The following is a 21,344-nucleotide window of genomic DNA, read 5'->3' as shown; positions in this document are numbered from 1 at the left end:
AAAGCTCTTTAGAATTTTACTCTATATTTAATATTTTTAATATCAGTAGAAAACAACAATTTTACCCACCATTAAGCTCCTGTTAATTCCGTGACTGCGAAATTAAATATTAGATACCTAGAATTCAACAATTTAAGTGACACTGTAAATAGGGTGAAACAAACCGGAAATGCAATAGATGAATGTTTAGGGTTGAATAGCACATTATACTCTGATATTTGCTGCATATAAAGCTGCCAGTTGCATGCATTCAACCCTTATAGTATTGAATACATATTTACCTATTCAGATTCTGAATGATTAGTTCTAAGACTCCTGTTAACTAGAATGGGAATTGCATTAGGCCCTTGGTCCCACAGCAGGTATTTGTCATTCCAGACCGGTTTTCTAAGAGGTAGATTGAGAGCTACCTCTGTTGTTTCATTGTTTACCTTGTCCTTCCCGCCATATATTTGTATTATCCAGCTGTTGTCTTATTTTGTGTGTATGCCATAAGCTCTTATGGGCAGGGACTGGTTTTTTAAATGTGCCTGGTGCAATAGATCCAGAGCAGGACTTCCAGATGCTACTATAATACAAATAAATGTTATTTACACTTTTTTACATTGTGTTCTCTTCCTGCAAAGACCTATATATGTACTTTTTCTAAGCCAATAGAACTATTCACAGTACATAAAGCTAAGCATGTATGTAAGCCTTTGCATGATCAGGGGCCTACCACTGCAGGGGTGTCTGGGTTTGGGTTTGTTTGGAGAGGGGTTATATCATTTTTCCAGGGACCTAGAAGAATTTTACCATACTGTTTTAAACATTGCAAAACATATTGAAACTAGTTATTTTAAAATACAAGTCATCTCCAAGAACTGACTTTCAAACTATGGAACTTTTTCATACAACAATGCTTATTTTTGATCAATATTTAGTAATGATTTAGTTCCCTCGGATGCTGTTTAGTGATTTTCCATTTACCATCGTTCTTCCATCCCTGTTACATTACATCCCTGAACTTAGTCATTTTCCATTTTTTACATTTCTGATGCAAGATGGCCCAATTTATATTGCTCCCCTGGAAATTAAATGCCATTTCCTTGCAATAGAATACTTGCCCAGTGTACAGTATAATATGTGTTCCATCAGCCTGCCTCTTCTGAGTTCTAGGGTCATTTACTGGCTACAGAAAATAAATTGCATTAGACACTTTTCCATTGTTATGCATTATATATTTGCAATATATGGAGGATTTATGGTGTTTCATAAATTGTGGTAAAGTTAAATAATGCCTTCAAATATTAATAACCAGCTGCATGATGATCTTTAACTTGGAGAGCACATTTTTCCAAAATGCAGGTAAATATTGTTCAGGTTCAAAATGGTAAGTGAAAGACTGGATCGTTAGTTTTTCTAGGATTGAAAGGTCCATTGTTTCTCCATTTGCAATGAACAGTGCAATAGTTATTTACATCGCACAATATCTTAATGGAGATTTATTTATGTTCATCTCTTTCTTTCCTATTGCTGCAGTGCTTTCTGTCTACAACTGCCTTTGGGCAAGGAGTATATTTCATTACATTCTTTGAAAGTCAAGAAATAGGTAAGATTGCTAGTTAGCAAAAAAACTTTTTATAATGATTATGGTTTGCAAAGAACTGAAGTTGGAAACGTATTTCACTTGATTTGTTTTGAAAGTGAAACTCTGTAAAATCTTGGATCCTCAGCAAGCAATGCAACTCAGAGTTTGGCAAGATGTAGATGTTGCTTTAAGCCATCTTTGTGCTCCATGGATCCCAGGCCAGGCTGGTGGTGTTGCTTTCTTGCAGTAAATTAGAGAAGCCTTAAGGATTCTGTAAATTATGGCAGCTACCAGTGGGCCCAGGAGCTGATACTGCAGGTGGAAGGAAGCCCCAGCCCCACCCCCAACATTTATTTATAGTGTATGTGACATGCATGAAAAATTTAATCAACTCTCGGAAGCTGCTAGATGGCAATGTGCCACTCTTAGGGTATTGTCAGCCAGTGCCAGTGCTCTGAACATACAGGTCCAGATCTGCTGCTAAGTCAAATTCAAAGGAGCTATGCTGATTTATCCTAGCTGAAGAGTGAGCCTGTTGTGTTTCACTGGTTTAGTGTGTTGCATCTCAGTATCCAGCTGGTGGAGTTGTAGGTGTGGAACTGTATGAAGCATAGAGAAGATTCCATATAAATGCTGCAGTTTAATTCACCTCTTAATAAAACAGTTGCTTTTCTGATTTATCTCTGGACACTTGCTAAGTTTCTCCTAACACAATACTTTCAGATTTTGTTTTCCCTTTTTTTTTTAAATTAAGATTGCAGATGAGATAATTTTACATTATTTTTCTTCTCTGTAGTCCTTCTGCCAGTAGGAGTCAGCTGGGTTCAATATCTAGGGGGTTCCTTTTCGACAGTACAGCAGAAAACACGTTTGAGCCCCCACCCACCTGGGACAATTACACATCACCCATTGTGTGCCTCTAGAGGCAATACTTCTCCTTTTGCAAGCACTCAGACTGAGTGTAGAAAAGAAACTTTTAATAAAAGGGGGGAAGTAACCCGGCACTAACTTGGGAAAATGCCACAAACAGGATTCACACACACAAAATCATGAACAAAAGGCCCACTCCAGAGTACGTTGGGCAGTTTTCATTTGCCTCAGTTTAAGTCCAGCATCCAGAAGTTCCTTTAATGTGCCCCTTCCCTCACAGCACCACACCCACACAATTGTCGTGCTTAGTCAATGCAGACCCGGTGTTCAGAGGTACAGCTGCAGAGTTCATCTCGTACCCTGGTTGGGGAGGTTGGGGATTGGGGGAAGAAGACCCTTTGGTCACTCCACTGGATGCCCTGCTAGCTGCTCTCTCTGCTCCTTTGGCCACCCTGCCAGCGGTCACTGATGAACACCATCACCTTTTGCTGCCAACTGCTTTTATACTCTGACCTCTGCTGGTCACCCAGCTCATGTCGATTGTCAGCTCTCAGTGATTTTCAGTTCTTAGTGGGGAGCTTGATTGTTGAAGCAAGCTGGGCAGAAAAGGCTGTCCCACAATAAATTATTTCAGCTCTAGTGGTCACTTAACAAAACAAAAGACTCCTAATGGAGCCCTAATTATCTCTATCTGTGGACAGTGGGGAGGGGCTGTTAAAACCATGCCTAAGACTCCCAGGCAGAGTCACACTTCCCGGCAAGAACACCTGTCCCCACTACCTCCCACTGGGGTCTGCATCCAAGCCCCCTGCTTATCAAGTTCAGTTTTGATGAGAATGATTCCCTCAATCAGGACAGGCAAAGCACAGTTCTGCTGCCCTTTACTCATACAATAAGAACAACAACATTTCGTTACCCCTGCATTTACCACTAAAGTGATTTGAACCCAGCACCAGCCAAAGTGATCATTTGGGCAAAGCGGTCCCATTATACTGAGCACCTAGGCAGGGTGGATATGGTCATGCAAATACAGTCTGACCCTGAAGCCTGTTCCCTGCCCCCCAGCCAGCTCAACAGGGGAGAGCTCATTCAGACCCTGTTGACGTCTATAATTCAAATACGTTCACATTTTTGGAAAATAAGAATATACTCGTATTATTAAAGAATTTATATTCAAAAATGTTATAGAGGAATGTATTGCCAAAGCTATAATTTCAGAATTGTATTGGCTTCTGTTTGCTAATGGTAGTGGCCATGTTTCAGCCTAGCATAAATACTTGGATACTATAGTTCTGAGGAATACTGCTGCAAAATATAATTATGTCAGTAAGATTACTGTCTGCTTGATCCAAAGCTCATTGAAATTAATGTCAATGGTACCAATATTTCAGTGGGTGCAGAATCAAACATTATGCATCTGATTACATAGTACCACGTGCTTTATAGAATATACATTACTCCTAATAAGGGTATTCTACTTATGTGCAAGCCGAGAAGTATCAGAAGAGATAGTCCTTGCAAGCTAGAGTTGGTTGAAAATTTCCTATCAGAATTTTTTCTACAAAAATTTACTTTTGTGAAAAAAGTCATTTTTTGTTGAAAAATATTAAATGAGAAATGTTATTTCCCCCTCACAGAAAAAAAAAAATGTTCTTGACCTGTGCTACTGCAAACTATGTGGCTACTTTTTAAAGAAAATGCAATAATTTATAATAATCTAGTTTTCTGGATATCTTTTAAATTCAGAAATACGGTAGCAGTGTTACGTTTGAAATGTATCTACTGCTAGTGTGTTGTTTTCCTTCCTTTCTTCATATAGCTGCTTGAATATAATTAGGTTTTTAAAGTAATTTTTCAAATGATTAGTGTCTGGAGCCCCAATCCTTGGTTGTCACTTCCATAAAACAAATAATATATAATAGGCTCCATTTCGTCAGGAGTTGCAGGTTTCAACTAAATAAATCTGCAGCAGATATTTTATAAACCATTTGTTTACATGTACCAGCAAACAGTCTTAATGCCTGATTTATTGAATAGCTGAAAAAGAGCTGCTCTCATATGTTGTTCAGCATTTTTGCCTAGTGGTCCTATTTTTTTTTTTTTACTAAGGCGGCTAAAATAAATTAATAAACTTTTTTAAAACTCTGTGGCACTGTGAGTTCTTTCATATTTGCTCAGCAGCAATATTACCTGCTGTTGCAAATACACATTGAGCGGCCTAACATTTAGTTTCTATTCAGGAAAAATTACAGTTATTAACAATGTTCTTTTTGTCTGTCAATGCTCAAATGCCTCTTGAGTGTTTGGTGTTGTTGTGTTTATGATCCTGCTTCCAGTGGTGGTCCACAGATTTAGCTTTGACCTTTTTTTTATTACTAGGAATTCAATGGAGTAACATATACCAGCCCTTGGCACAAGGTGGATCCATGACCTTTGGTTGGGCATGCTGGATGATTTTCTTTGACTCAATTATATATTTAATACTTGGCTGGTATTTCAACAATGTACTTCCTGGTAAGAACAAGCACTCATACATTTAATACCAAAATAAGTTCTCTTCGATTTCTTTATAGTTTAAAAAAAATATTAAATCTTTCATGCTCTGAGTTAGGGCTTTCTGACATGCAAAATACATGACTACTGCTATGAATAAGACTGGTCACAACCGGAGTGCCCCAGGGGTCGGTTCTGGGGCTGGTTTTGTTCAACATCTTCATTAATGATCTGGAGGATGGGGTAGATTGCACCCTCAGGAAGTTTGCAGATGACACTAAGCTAGGGGAAGTGGTAGATACCCTGGAAGGTAGGGATAGGATACAGAGTGACCTAGATAAATTGGAGGATTGGACCAAAAGAAATCTAATGAGGTTCAACAAGGACAAGTGCAGAATCCTCCACTTAGGATGGAAGAATTCCATGCACAGCTACAGACTGGGGACTGATGGGCTAGACAACAGTTCTGCAGAAAAGAACATGGGGGTTACAGTGGATTAGAAGCTGGATATGAGTCAGCAGTGTGCCCTGGTTGCCAAGAAAGCTAATAGCATATTGGGCTGCATTAGTAAGTTCATTGCCAGCAGATCGAGGGAAGTGATTATTCCCCTCTATTCATCGTTGGTGAGGCTGCATTTGGAGTATTGTGTCCAGTTTTGGGCCCCAGGATGTGGACAAGTTGGAGAGAGTCCAGCGGAGGGCAACAAAAATGATTAGAGGGCTGGAGCACAAAACTTATGAGGAGAGGCTGAGGGAACTAGGCTTGTTTAGTCTGCAACAGAGAAGAATGAGGGGGGATTTGATAGCAGCCTTTAACTACCTGAAAGCGGGTTCCAGGGAGGCTGGTCTCAATGGTAGTAGATAACAGAACAAAGAGCAATGGTCTCAAGTTGCAGTGAGGAAGGTCTAGGTTGGATATTAGGAAAAAGTTTTTCACTAGGAGGGTGGTGAAACACTGGAATGGGTTGCCTGGGGAGGTGGTGGAATCTCCATCTTTAGAGGTTTTTTTAAACTGCAGCTTGACAAAGCCCTGGCTGGGTTGATTTAGCTGAGGTTAGTCCTGCTTTGAGCAGGGGGTTGGACTAGATGACCTCCTGAGGTCCCTTCCAACTCGAATATTCTATGATTCTAAATAAGAAAACCTTCATGCATTCGGAGGTCAGTGAGTGATGCCAACTGGTGGACTGGAATTGTAATATAGTATGAAATCTTTGTGTATATATATAAGAATAGCAGATAGTTGGATAAGGACTTCTGAAGCTGATTGACACTTCATGATGACAGAGTCCAGTCCAGTAGCAAAACTCACGAGTTAAATGGGCAAATTTCAGGGTCAAAAGTTTCATTGATTTCTATGATAGCACGATTGACCCCAAAGCTTTCAAAGTGCTTTTGGATATGTTGGGAAGAAAAGTACTATATAAAACCTATGCTGTGCAGTGTAGATTAGATTTTATATCCTTGTTCCCTTGGAAAACAACAACAAAAATATAGGATAATAGGATGAACTTATATGCTTGAGCAACAAATGAATTTTGAAAATATGTTTCAAATGTTTCTGTTATATTTAACATCTAGGAAGATTGGGGTTCAGAAAGCCATGGTACTTTCCCTTTACTATCTCTTACTGGAAGAAGCTGGCTGGTACAGAGAGGAGAAGGAAACATTATCTAAATTCCAGTATGGTTTTCTTCAATGACTATTTCCTTAAAAAAGGTTTGTAATAGCAGGAGCCTTTTAATAACATTATTTTCTTTTTCTACTTCATTCACTGTTTTCAATCAATCTTCTACCATAATTAGTTGAGTCTCAATTTAAATTTATATCTCACTTTTCATGCATCTTAGCATTTTGTAGGGTTTTTTAAATTTAAAAAGTTCTTTGGAGTAAAAAGTTTTCAATGAGCTGTCCACAATTATGTCTGAATTGATATAGTTCAATTAGAACCCATCATATAATAATCGCCATACTGAGTCAGATTTAATGGTCTATCTAGCCCCATATCCTGTCGTCAGACAGTGTCAATGCCAGATGCTTCAAAGGACATGAATAGAACAGAGAAATCATCAAGTCATCCATCCGCTGTTGTCTAGTACCCAGCATCTGGCTTTCAGAGGCTTAAGGACACCCAGAGAGTAGGGTTCCATCCCTGACAGTCTTGGCTAATAGCAATTGATGGAGCTGTCCTTCATGAATTTATCTAATTCTTTTTTGAACCAATTTATACTTTTGGCCTTCACTACATCCCCTGACGATGAGAACCACCGGTTGACTGTTTTGTGGTTCTTGTGTTATGTGAAGGACTAAACACTTCTCTATTCACTTTCTCCACCATTCATGATTTTATAGACCTCTATCATAGCCCCTGTTAGTCATCTCTTTTCCAAGCTGAATAGTCCCAGACTTTTTAATCTCTCCTCATATGGAAATTGTTCCCTACACCTATTCATTTTTGTTGCCCTTCTCTGTATCTTTTCCATTTTTAATGTCTTTTTTTTGAGATGAGGTGACCAGAATTGTCTGAAGTATTCCAGGTGTGGGCATACCATGGATTTATACAGTGACATTATGATATTTACTGTCTTATTATTGATGGTTTCCTAATGGTTCTTAACATTCTGTTAGCTTTTTCACTGCTGCTGCACATCGAGTGGATGTTTTTAGAGAACTATCTAAAATGACCCCAACATCTTTCTTGAGTGATAGCAGCTAATTTATGGTTGGGAGTATGTTTTCCAGTATGCATTAGTCAAGGGTGGTATTTTGCCATGTCAGAGGGTGGCAACTGCACACATCAGAGAGGCAATATGAAACTTGTTTGTGTTAGTGTATAAAAGAGGGTTTAAATGAGAATATATTTGTCTGGCTGAGTGAGGAACGGAAAGTCCTGCTATTTACTGAGGTGGTCCATTGTCACAAGCATACATGTGTTAAGTGTACTTGTAGCACGTATAGGGTGTTTTTTATCACGTTTCATTGACAATATACCTGGCCTGGTGCCTTTGTTATTAAAACCAGGCCTTAGTCTTGTTGAATAATTCAATCGTGGTTTGCTATATCAGTTTTCTGCGCAGAGCTGGGACAGCTTACACGCTGGGAAAACACACGCGCGGCCAATACCTGACAACACTGGTGACCAAAGTTAGTTCTGCAATTTCATATTTGAGTTCCTTCAAAACTCTTGGGTGAATACCATCTGGTTCTGGTAACTTATTACTGTATAATTTATCAATTTGTTCCAAGACCTCCTCTATTGACACCTCAATCTGGGACAGTTCCTCAAATTTGTCACCTGAAAAAAATAGTTCAGGTTTGGGAATCTCCCTCACATCAGTGCAGACTGATGCAAAGAGTTCATTTAACTTCTCCACAATGACCTTGTCTTCCTTGAGTGCTCTTTTAGCACCTCGATTGTGCAGTGGCCCCACTGATTGTTTGGAAGGCTTCCCATTTCTGATGTACTTAATTTTTTTGCTGTTAGTTTTTTAGTATCTTGGTAGTTGCTCTTCAAATTAATTTTTGGCCTGCCTAATTATACTTTTACACGTGACTTGCCAGAGTTTATGCTTATTTTCTATTTTCCTCAGTAGGATTCGACTTCTAGTTTTTAAAGGATGTCTGTCTAGCTCTAACCACCTCTGTTACCCTGTTGTTTAGCCATGATGACGGTTTTTTTGATCTTACTGTTTTTGGTTTTTTGTTTGTTTTTTATATATGTGGGGTGTATATATTGTTTGAGCCTCTGTTATGGTGGTTTTAAAGAGTTTCCTTGCATCTTGCAGGCATTTCACTCTTATGACTATTCCTTTTAATTCCTGTTTAACTAGCCTCCTCATTTTTGTGTACTCCCCCCTTTTTGAAGGTAAATGCTATGGTGGTGGATTTCTTTGGTATTTCAGCCCCTACAAGGATGTTAAATGTAATTACATTATGGTTGCTATTACTGAGAAGTTCAGCTACATTCATCTCTTGGACCAGATCCTTTGTGCTATTTAGGATTAAATCAGAAATTGCCTCTCCCCTTGTGGGTTGCAGGACTAGCTGCTCCAAGAAGCAAACATTAATGGTGGAAGTATTACTAATAGATAAGTGAGTCCAAATACTGAGAATGTAGAAAAATTGACAATCTTAAAGAAAAAAAAGAGAGATGCTGTTCCCCCAGAAGATGTTCTTGTTACTTTTATGGCCTGCCCAATTAAACTTTTATGTTTGGCTTTTCAGAACTTATGTTCCTTTCTGTTTTCCTCAGTAGGATTTGACTTCAAATTTTTAAAGAATGCCTTTTTGCCTGTAACTGCTTCTTTTACTGTGTTGTTTAGCTCTGCTGGTAGTTTTGGGTCCTTTTACTATTCTTTTAATTTGAGGATATGCATTTAATTTAAATCCCTATTATAGTGTTTTTAAAACGTTTCTATGCGGCGTGCAGGCATTTCACTCTTGTGACTGTTCTTTTAAAGTCCCTTTATCTAGTTTTCTCATGTTTGTGTAGTTCCCCTTTCTGAAGTTAAATGCTACTGTGGTGGGCTTCTTTGGTATTTCCCCCTCAACGAGGGTGTTAAATATATTTATATTATGGTTGCTATTACCGAGCAGTTCAGCAATATTCACTTCTTGGACCAGATCCTGTACTCTGCTTAGGACTACATCAAGAATTGCTTCTGCCCTTGTGGATTCCTGGACTAGCTGCTCCAGGAAGCAGTCATTAATTGTGTCTAGAAACTTTATTTCTGCACTTTGTCCTGAGGCGACGTACCCAGTCCTACATTATTACTGAGAGTTCTATTTTTCTATTTTGTATTTTTGTCTTTAATTTCCCTGAGCAATTAACAGTCACCATCATCATGCTGGTCAGGTGGTCAGTAATATATTCCTCCGACTATTCTCTTATTATTCAAGCATGGGATTTCTATCCATAGAGATTCTACTGTACAGTGTGATTCATTTAAGATTTTGACTATATTTGACTCTAACTTTCTTTCACATAACGTGCCACTCCCCCCACAGCCTGGCATATTATGTCATTCATATATATTTTGTACCCTGGTAATACAGTATAAGTGGTTCAATGAATGGTTCTTTGAATATACATTACATTGCATATGTCAACACTGAATTTCATCTGCCATTGTGCTGTCCATTCACCCAGCTTTTTTAGGTCCCTTTGAGGGACCTTTTTTAGGTCCCTTTCTCACAGTGTTATATAGTGTTCACTAACCTGAACAATTTTATGCACATTAAAATTCATGGTCAGATTCTGTTTTTCTACAGCTACATTTTTTTTAAAATGAAATCAAATAGAAGGCTCTGTTTTTATCTTCTCCTGGCTTCAGTGAAAGGTTTATGACTTTTATGTGAATTTTCTTTTTCATTCTGCCTTGTTAACTAGATTCTCCCCCTTTTTATTCTGTTTTTCGCCTCACATTTTAATAACATACTTATGACCTCTAGTCTCCCGGGCTCTAGCTGCCTACAACCATTTTCACTGTTTCTTTGCAGTTTTGGCTGCTTGGCTGCTTATGAATTCCCTACATGTTTTACTATTTAAAATCAGATTTATTTTGTTTCCTCTAAGGCCCGTTTCACTACATTGTCATGTATTTCTTTTGATTAAAGATTCATGGACAGAGAAACACATGCCACTCACATCCATTCTTGGGCCTTGAAAGTCCTCTGTGATCATATGAAATTACATATCTTTGGAATGGTTCAGCTATATAGTGCAGATCAGCAGTCCCAACCACCCAAGAGTATTTGCATCAGTACCTCTCTACTGTTGAAGAGAGAATTTCAAAAGCTTCATAGGTTCAGTTAAACATCTAAAAATCTAGATATTAATTGGACTCTTATCTGAACTATCTTGACTTTAAAGCTCTCCACAAAGTGATCTCTCCTCACAAACAGGCTCCAGTTCCCTCCATCAATAGGATTTACATTTACCTTTCTTTACCTCAGGTAGAGACCTTGACCTTTTCTCTCCTACTCCTGACAACTCCTTGCTCTCGTTTGACTGGCAGGAGAAAACAAAGACTCTCTCTTCCACTTCAGCAATAGCAGGGCCCAGCACCTTTTTGCTAAGCTCCAGAGTGCAATTCGGATATACATTAGGTAGCAGAAAGGGCTGGTAGAGTCAAAGGTTCTGGATCCTGGAACATAATCCAGGAAAAGTAAAGAGGAGGGTGAATAGGGAGAAGGGCCTTTTGTAGGAGTTGCATGGAAGCTGGCAAAGTCTAGATGAAGGATGGTCACAAGATTGTTGGAAGGGGGTTAGAACCAACTTGATTCTAACATTAAAAATGACTGAAGAATGAGCAGAGGTTCTGGTTGTTTCATATTTTAACTGAACTGGTTCTCCAAACTCTAGTCCCCATTATTCATTCATGTGGTGTGCATTTCTTTTTCTCCATTCCATTTAGTCAATCTATATTGTCCCTATTTTCTCTGGTCCACAAACTCCATTTTTGCCTGTTCCTTTGTAAAGGTCTCATTGCTAAAGAAATACATTTTAATACAAGTGATTAACATTTTAAACATTACTATATATGTGTATATTTGTATTAACGCAGGCGCGCACACACATTTATCTGTTTTATTTTGGGTGTTTAAACAGCAATGAAACTTTTTCATTGATTAGATACTTAGCATAACTGTGGGCCCTGTGCTTACTGGTGATAAGTTGGCAAAGCAGCACCATTGATTTCAGTGGAGCTATGCCAACTTACATCACCTGATCCGATAGCTTAAATATACAACAACGAGGACCATTTCAGGAAAGTTAAAGCCAATGAATCTTCACTATATAACTGCCATTGCTTTTAAAGCCTTATTCTTCATTTACACAGGTTCTCTGCCCAACGATGGAAAATGTGTGAGTGAAGAAGGAACCCCTATAGGAGTTACACTGATGTCTCTCACCAAAGAATACACAGACAACAAAAAGACTGCAGTTAGAGATCTCAGTCTCACTTTCTTCAAAGGTCAAATCACAGCTCTCTTGGGTCCCAATGGAGCTGGCAAGACCACAATTATGTATGTCCATTGTTGAATGACAGTATGCTACACATTTTACCTTATTCGGTGCTTTGAAATGTTTTGTACATCAGCAAATGAGCTACTCCATCTCCTTACTTATTAATTGTTCTTGCACATTTTTACCATGTGAAGCATGCAAAAAACACCACTAAGATGGCTTAAATGGATTTTATGTGCCAGGCTGTTCCTGGCAAAACAAATGCATTGCAGTAGAAAATTGGGTCCTGTTTACCATAACTTCAGTGGTAAAGCTATTCGTTTAAGAGGCTTTAGTAGTAGCTGGGAGAGGAGGGGTGGTTGTGGGCATGGGTTCAGAGAGACCTGAAGGTACCCTTCTTTATCTTCCTCACACTCTACAACATTACACCTGATAGAGATCTTGGAGGTTAACTTAACTTGCAAACTTTCTTCCTGGATGTTGACGAGGATGTTTTGACAGCTGAAGAGAAGCAGAAACAAAAAAGAGAGCCACATTTAAAAAAAAAAATTAATAAAAAAGTTAATATATTTCTGCCCTTTATATTAATGAAATATAAAGAATTTGGACCATTTTTTCTCAACCCCTAAAGGTACATAAATTACTAATGAGAATGAACTGGATTCTAGATTTAGTGAACTTGATTAACATGGGTAAAGATTGCACAGTTGAGCCTACATAAATTAGGAATTGGAGATCTCACCCTGAGCTGACTGCTAAACTGGGATATTTTTTTAAGAAGGATACACTGCTCAGTTGAACATTGCTTTTTTTGGTGGGGGAGGAGCTAGGCAAATGAGCCTTGTTCAGGAAATAGAAAGGGAGATGAGGAATTATTGAAATCAAATTTAATTAAAAAGCAATTTCACCATTAGAAACTTTACTGTAATTTTAAAAGGCCAAATACTCAACTTGTGCAAGTCAGTGTTGTTTCAGTAAACCCAGTAGAAGTACTCTAATTCACATCAGCTGAGGACCTACCTCAAGCACTCAAGTGCAAAAGGGTGTTGCAAGTTGTTGAGTACCAAGTAATTTTATTTTTAAAAAATTACTAAAACTTACAGTTTAGAGAAACAAGAAATAGCAGGCCAAACCTTAATAATTCTTTCTCATAATGCCAATTCCGGGACATGACTTCCACTATTTGTTGCATGGGGTTCTTTGCCAGGATTTAGGGAAACTGCAATTAAAAGAAGCAAAATAATCCCAATTAGTAACTATGACTGCTTTACTAAGGAAAGGAAAAGAAAAAGAACAGTTATTTCAATTACAAACTCATCTGTCTATGTCTCTGTGGAGAACTTGAGACAGGTTACACCTTTGAAAGTTGTCCACCCTGGCAGAGGTCCAAAGTACCTTATTACCAAAATTAGTAGTGAGTCTTGTCTCAGTGTATCCTTATCAAATAAAACAGCTTATAGATGGGCAAAATACTTTTGTTGAAGGGCAGGTGAGTCATGGATAACATACTTTTATAAATGGGCAAAGGTTTTAAAATCTTAACTGAGTCCAATGAAGCCAAAGAAAATATTTGTAAATTACTCAAAAGAAGCCATTCAAGAAGTGGTCTTGAAAGAGGCAAATGAATTAATATCCAGAATCTTACATTCAAATTAAATTCCACTGTTTCTCTGTTTATTAAAGATTAGCCTATGTCTCCTCTGCAGGAATAAATGGTCTAAATAATTAGATGTTTAATGGGAGAAACTGTTAATACCCTAAGTTATAATAATATTTCAGTATTCCCTTAAAATCATTACAAGAAAATTTTTAAATCTAATTCCTCGGTAGCCCTTTTCAACATCATCTCACCAATCCATGTTGAAGTCTTGATGGTGATGCTGTCTGAGCTAGAAGGTTGTAACTTGTTACTTCTTGATGCTGTTCACTGTCTCCTCTTCCTAGCAGTCAGTCACAGCTAACTTGCAGAGATGAGCAGGATGAGCTGCGATGAGTTCTGCAAAGCTGAGGATGAGGGCAGAGTGTTGCTGCTAGTTTGCTTCCTCAATTCAGAAAGGCTTTATGTTCCTCTCTTTCCAGTAATTTCATAGAAAGAGGAGAAAACACCTCTTTCAGGCTTGATTGGATTCAGATTAGCTGTTGTCATCCTTCCATTGGCTCAATGCCTTTGTGGGTTGGTCTTAGTGTAACCCTTACCTCATAACATGAACTTCTAATTGCCTTTTCTCTTTTGTAGCAGGAAATTATCAGAACATCCTGAATGTTAGAGTTTTAACTTCTTTTATTCAGTCCAAGCTTTTGAGCTCCACAAAGGAGTTCTTCTGTTTCTCTCTTGTGACCAAGACAGCTAGAACAACACTGTTATTTCTTGTATCAGATCAATGTTGACAGGCCAGTGCCCACCCAGCTCTGGGACCATTATCATCAATGGAAGAGATGTACATACTGATCTGGCTGCTATCAGAATGGAGATGGGTGTTTGCCCACAGTCAGATGTGCTGTTTGATACCTTAACTGTGCGAGAGCATCTGCTGTTCTATGGCTCAGTGAAGGCGCCTCTATGGACAAAGGAACGGTTACAGCAGCAAGTCAGTAGGTTAGTGATTCTTGTTTTCCTTGCTGGAAACCTGTATGTAGGCTGTCCTTTAAAACCGCTCCAAGAAGACTGTGCTGAACAAATGATGCCTTGTGTTAAGAGAGTCAGCCCTAACTGGTGGAATCCTGAGTGTTAATTATGGATTTTGTGTTCTAAAATTCTAGCTTGTAAATGTATTTCCTGATATTAATTTTCAGTTAAAAAAAATTATGGAAATGAAAATGAGAATAAGAGTATTAGACATATAGTGGTTTCAGCTAAAGCATAGGTGAAGTAGAAACACTCTCTTTTATAGTGCTTGGACTTGAATTTTGAATACCCTGGAATCTTGTTATAACAATGCTATGCGAGACCCTTAAAGGCATGGGGAATAGATTCTTGCCTCTAACTGGATATTTTTATGGGAAGTAGAATATTTGTATTGAATTAGACCCCCCAGTGATAAGACTATTACAGAAAAGAGAAATTAAAAAAAATTAAGGCAACATTAAGATTTTCCTTTTTCTAAACAAAGCAACACAATTTTGATATAGCTTCTCAGAAGATTAGAAAATATGCTATCTATATGTTTATATAAAGTCAGCTTTTTGCTGTAGAAATTTGCTTTCTTAAAAATGGAAAAATAATTGATGAACATAAAATGTACTGTGAATGATTGGATGACTCAGCAGATAAGCGCTGGGATATCTTATCTCTTGATTGCTGGGTTGAGTTTTTTGATAGTGACTGAAAATGATTAGCAACCAATGGTTGTTGAGTGACCTACATGAAATAAGTTAGTGGTCTTGCAGTCCAGTTTTTATTGGACAGGTGTCCACATCAGACTTGGAAGCAATATCAAACAATGGTTAAGAACTGAATAGGCAATGCCAAATAAACTACCCCTTTTCCTGAGCGTGACCATTCGGTCACATTAACTGAACAGAGTGGGGAAATTTACTCTGCTGCTGTTCATATGGTTGGTTCTCTTGGCTTTGCCTTTCACCTATTTACAAGCAGTGAATTCAACAGGGCTTCAGACTGCATAGGAACCACTGCTTTTGTGTGTCATCATGACACTCCATTCAGATATAATGGTTTGCATGGGTGGATTGATTTGCAAGGCTATGGCCTAAAAGATCTGGTTTTGTAAAGAGACACAGAATGTTCTGCCTTATCATCTAGTTCTCATGATTATTTCTTTCAGATAAATGTGTGGGGTTTTAATTTGTCTGTGTGGTTATTAGAAATGTTAAATGATAGTATTTCAGAGTCCCTGAAGTATCCTCAATCACCTGTTCCCCATTCCATCCAGATTCTTATAGGTCCTAATCTAAAGCTTATTGAAGTCAAAGGAAAGACTCTCAGTGGCTTCACTGAACCATGGTTGAGGCCTATAATTTTCACAATTTTTTTTAGCTTTATTCTGTACAGAGCCCATTAAAAGTATATTACAAGAAGTTTTTGGGGGATTGCAGTTAAAAATAAGAGATGTTTTCATTATTACTATTACTTATCAGTGAATTTCAGAAGAAACTGGATAGTTGTACATGTTGTTCTGTAGTTGAAATGCCCACTCTGAGTTGGGATGACGTGGTAGCTGATCTAAAAAGGCTTGAGATTTTTAAAGGTCATAATTTTATGTTTGTTCTTATTTTAGAGCCCTGAAAGATGTGGATTTATCTGAACATCAGTACAAACATATTGGAGCCCTGTCTGGGGGAATGAAAAGGAGGCTCTCAATTGCTATCTCCTTTATTGGAAACTCAAAGACTGTTGTTCTAGATGAGCCTACTAGTGGTGTGGATCCATGTTCACGTCGGAGCATCTGGGACATTCTGCTGAAGTACAGAGCTGGTACAAAACTCAAGTTGTGTTCTGGCTAATATCCTTCTCAAGCAAAGGGATGGTTCAAATTAGTATTTTGCTTTCCAGTTGCTGACCAGAAATCCTAACAGAGATAACTGTAGCATTCAGCAGTTGAAATTCTAAAGCAGCCAACTAAAATTCAAAACATACTTTCCTTTGTCTTCAGGAAAGATGGCTGATTTGGTGGACTTAGTGAATGATTCAAATTAGCTATGAGTCCATGCTGATCCTGCCCTGGATGAAAAGTGTTATTCCCTCATCTTCATTACTCTTTGGCTTTGCTTTTTCATTTTTGGGGGCACTCACTTTGTGTTTCCCATACGGCTGTATATATTCTTTTAAATGAAATACTCATCAGTCAAACCATACCATTAATTTTCAAATATCATGAGCTAAAGCTGATGACAGCAAGCAAGTTTCTGAGGTAGCAGCCACCTCCCTTCCCCATTAGCTGGAATAAATCAGAGAGAATGATCCATTGAAACTGGCACCAAAGTTATGTGATTTTAAGAATCTCTTAATCTCGTAAGAAAGCTTCTCAGCCTTGAAATTGCAACGGCTTGTTGTTGTCTATTTTAGATTCAAGTCCAAACTTTGCACTGATTTATAATCTGTACAGTCTCAGTGGGTGTGAATGGGATATGTATTAGCAGGCATTTTGTGTCTGTGTTCAGCATACTGAAGTACACTCGTAAACGTATAGATTACCATCCCCTCAAGGATCTTCCTGAAAAAAGAAAAAAAAAAAGTCTGTCTCCTGAGAAAACATTTTAAAGTGAAGTGTTAATCTGTGTGTACTGTGCTTCCTGGGTAGGTCGCACCTTGATCTTCACCACTCACCATCTCGATGAGGCAGAAGTGCTCAGTGATCACATTGCCGTCCTGCAGCATGGGCAGCTCAAATGCTGTGGTCCTCCCTCTTACCTGAAGGAAATGCACGGCCAGGGATATAGGCTAACACTCATAAAAAAGGTATGGTGAGAGAATTGTGCACAATAAGTACTTCCTGCTAAGAAATGGGCATATTAATTATTCTGAGGAAATTTTGCAACACTGCTAGCAATTTACATGCCAGGTAAATGTGTTATTTCTTTTACCTCATGTAACCAGAGATGCAGGAAAGACTAAGGCCTGGTCTACACTGGTGGCTTAATTCGAATTAAAGTCCCTTAATTTGAAATAATTACTCCCGCGTCTACGCTTGCGCATTGTTAATTCGAATTAAGGAGCCTTTAAAATCGAATTAATAAAACCACCTGTGCAAGTGGATTAGTGCCTGAAGTGCATCAGTTAATACGCATTAGTGTTAGTGTGGACGCAATGAGACTTAATTCAAATTAATTGGCCTCCAGACTGTATCCCATGATGCCCCATTTCAGTACCCTCCCACAAAGCAGCCCCGGGAAGATTTAAATCTTCATTTCCTACAGTGAATGGGTTTAAAACCCAAGCTGCGATCACCCCCCCACACACACAACAAGCCCGTTGCAGTTTATCTCTTTAAGGGTTTGAAAGATTTCACCACCCCCCTCCCTGCATGGTGAATGCGTTTTAAATGCCCAGCAAGCCATTTGCAGTTTGTCCCTTTAAGGGTTTGAAAATTTCACCCCCCTCTCCCTGCGTGCTGAATGCGTTTTAACTGCCCAGCAAGCCCTTGGCAGTTTGTCCCTTTAAGATTTGTCCCTTTGAAAGTTTAGCCCTTTAAAGTTTGTCCCTTTGAAAGATTTCACCACCCATGCTCCCCCCCCCCCCGCGTGGTGAATGCGTTTTAAATGCCAGCAGTGAGAGGAAATTCTTTGCTACATTGTTTCAGTAGCCAATCATGGAAATTGATACTTTCTTGAGTTTATTCACAGTGCTACATATGGATACATTATATCATGCTTTCCATCAGTGAAATGGAAACATTTGTATCACTGTATTAATATACTAACTGACTCGGTTGTTATTTATCTTACATTCTACAGACACCTGTAGAATCAAAATCAAAGGCAAGCAATATACAGGGGGAGAGGGGAAGCATAAAAGGCAAACAGCATACAGGTGGGGGGGGTTTGTTTGGTGAAGGGAAAAATCAAAGGCAAGCAATATACAGGGGGTGGTGAGGGGAGCATAAAAGGCAAACAGCATACAGTTCTAAAGTAGTCCAGGATAAGCTGTGATGTATTTGTCATGGTCAAAATGAGAGCATAGTTCAGTTGGCTCCATGTGCCTGCAGCAATGGTGATCGGGGGAGTAAAAAAACAGCATGAAAATCCTTTTCCTGTTTGTTTGGGGGTGGGAGAAGAGGGTGGGGGAAGCAGCGCTGCATCCTGGGATGACAATCGTCACAAGAGCCTCTATGGTTAGTTGCACTGTGGGATAGCTTCCCACATTGCACTGCTTTCTAATTCGAATTAAGGCTGGCCAGTCTGGATGCAAGAAACCAGCACAAACACTGTAGTGTGGACAGTCTGCAGCACTTTCTATAAATCGCTTTTTGTAATTCAGATTAAGCTAATTCGAATTAGTGCTGCAGTGTAGACATAGCCTAGGTCTACATAACACTGGTGTATAACAAATGTTTTTTCCAACCTTCATACTTGAATTAGTTTGCATGTAAAATAATCTAGCAACATAGTGAAAATTAGTAATTTGATGATTTGCTGAATAGAGGTTCAATCCTTCAGTCCCTTACTTGTTGTGAGTAGTCCTTTGCTCACAAGATTAGACTCAGGTACTTCGCTGGGATTGTCCTCCTGAGGAAGGGTTTCTAGCATTGGCCCCATGTTTGTTTTCAATTCGACCTGTTTTACAACTTTCTGATGGCGTATAAGCTCCATTTATTATTATTTTCCTTTCTGTATAGCCCTCTGTGTTTGAAACCCAGGATCTCGAGTACACCATTCAAATCACGTCTCTGGTACAGTCCCATGTACCAGAAGGATTCCTAAAAGAGAACAGTGGGAGTGAGCTGACCTATGTGATTCCAGCAAAGGCAGATAAGGCCTCCTTTAAAGGTCTCTTTCAGGCTTTGGATGAAAACCTTGAACGTCTACATGTGACGGGCTATGGTATTTCAGATACCACCTTGGAAGAGGTACTTTGTCTCTCTCTATTGTCGCTGTCAGTGGTTAGAGATGCTCTACTGGCTTCTATCTAACCTTTTTGACCATGTCTTTACTACCTAATATTTCAGGACAGGTTCCTGAGGGGAGCATGAAAGAGCATCTCTTATAGAATATAGATTTTTAAATGTTGCTGTATTATTTAAGGACAACAACCACTTTTCTCCCATAATTCATTTCAACATCCTGATGTATTCTAAAGGGTGATATCACCTCTTGGAAGGTTATTCTCCACCTCCACCAATCTCAGGAAATTTTTACATGACCTTGCTTTAATCCAAACTCACTGTCACCCCAAATTTCTCGTTAATTCTTAGCATCAGAAGAATTTGAGCTTTGAATTATCTGAGGATGAATTTGAGAAGGTTTGGCTGTTCAGTTCAGATAACTCTCAAAAACTGCTGTGTTTTACCTGAATTCTATCTGAACTAACCAAACCTCAGGAGTTGGCCGTACTGGGCTGGAAATCTTTCAAGAATAGCTGTTCTTGTAAATGTACTTCTGTTTCTAATCTGGCCAATGTACCTGAGAAGCAGCCTTTCTGATGGGGTGGGGGTTTTGGCTCTGGCACTGTTTAATTGGTTATGTCAGAGAATTAATTATTTCTTTTGAATTATTTCCATCCCAACTATCTGTTCTTCTCAGAATTTCCTAATGCATCATTACTGAAGTATCATAGTATAGATCCTTAAAAACAAACAAACCACCCCTCCATTTTTCACTGCTTGAAATGATGATGAATAATACTAGTTTCATTCTTTTAGTCGATGGGAGACAGTATTTTCATTTGATGGCACAATCTACTCAGCAGCTCTTTGTAGAACTACGATTTTTCCAGTGACTTTTTTTAGTTCTGTAAACAGCCAAAAGAGAGCCATGTGCAAAAAAGAAAACATAGGGTATGAGAGAATAAAGCAAATCCACAAGTATAAAAAATGCACGTTTTTGTAGGTTAGTATCTCTTTAGAGAGCTTACTATATGCTGTGTAGTAAACTATCAAACATTTTACGTACCCACCCAAGGAGTGGGAAGGTATGCTGCATTATTAGTGTCAGTCTGAAGAAAATATCTTCCAGGGAAGATGCTTATCACTTTTCTGGGTTTATGAAGTCAAGACTCTGGAAAGCCTGTCATCTGGGGACATTAATTGTGTTGTAGCTTTGCAACATGAACTATGCATGTGGAAAATAATGAGTCAGATATTAAAAACACACAGTTTTGAAACACTAGTTTGAAAGGCTAACACTTTTTTGCCAATTTAGAATGGACATTTTATTTTCAAATAAAAAATACAAAAATCCACATTCAGACAAACAAATCTAAAATATGGGAAATGCATAGCTCCTATTTACTAAATATGTTCAGTTCTGTAAAAGAGTCAATTGACGCATACCTTAGAACAGTGGCTCACAATCTTTCCAGACTACTGTCCCCCTTTTAGGAGTCTGATTTGTCTTGTGTACCCCCAAGTTCCACCTCACTTAATAACTACTTGCTTACAAATTCAGACCTAGAGATACAGAAGCTTCAAAGGCACTATTACTGAAAAATTGCCGATTTTTCTAATTTTTACCATATAATTATAAAATAAATTAATTGGATTATAATTATTGTACTTACATTTCAGTGTTTAGTATACAGTCTAAACAAGTCATTGTATGAAATTTTAGGTTTTACTGACTTAGTGCTTTTTATGTAGTCTGTTGTAAAATTAGACAAATATCTGGATGAGTTGAAGTATCCCCGGAAGACCTCTGGGTACCACTGTTTGAGAACCACTACCTTAGAACTATGTGAAGTCCTGAAAAAGTCATTAAGACCCTGCATGGACATAAGGGGTCTGTCCACCCACAGGGTATGTCTGCACTGCAATAAAAGACCCATGGTGCTGA

The 21,344-nt window shown here is 38.5% G+C and overlaps 1 protein-coding gene across 1 annotated transcript in view; it reads left to right on the top strand.

Moving 5' to 3' along the window:
- Nucleotides 1-21,344, top strand: part of ABCA13 (ATP binding cassette subfamily A member 13) — a 239,364-nt gene that overhangs the window by 83,884 nt on the left and 134,136 nt on the right. The window contains 8 exon segments of the mRNA XM_067550331.1: nt 1,522-1,591; nt 4,820-4,954; nt 6,512-6,613; nt 11,752-11,959; nt 14,278-14,496; nt 16,136-16,332; nt 17,159-17,316; nt 19,193-19,423. Of these exon segments, the coding sequence (XP_067406432.1) occupies nt 1,522-1,591; nt 4,820-4,954; nt 6,512-6,613; nt 11,752-11,959; nt 14,278-14,496; nt 16,136-16,332; nt 17,159-17,316; nt 19,193-19,423 (1,320 nt within the window).

Source organism: Emydura macquarii, unplaced genomic scaffold (genome assembly GCF_026122565.2).
Source record: "Emydura macquarii macquarii isolate MOO-44397 ecotype Brisbane River unplaced genomic scaffold, CSIRO-AGI_Emac_v2 contig_1263, whole genome shotgun sequence".
NCBI classification, from domain to species: Eukaryota; Metazoa; Chordata; order Testudines; family Chelidae; genus Emydura; species Emydura macquarii.
The sequence above is the reverse complement of the archived record's forward strand: the minus strand, read 5'-3'. Positions and strand labels throughout refer to the sequence as shown.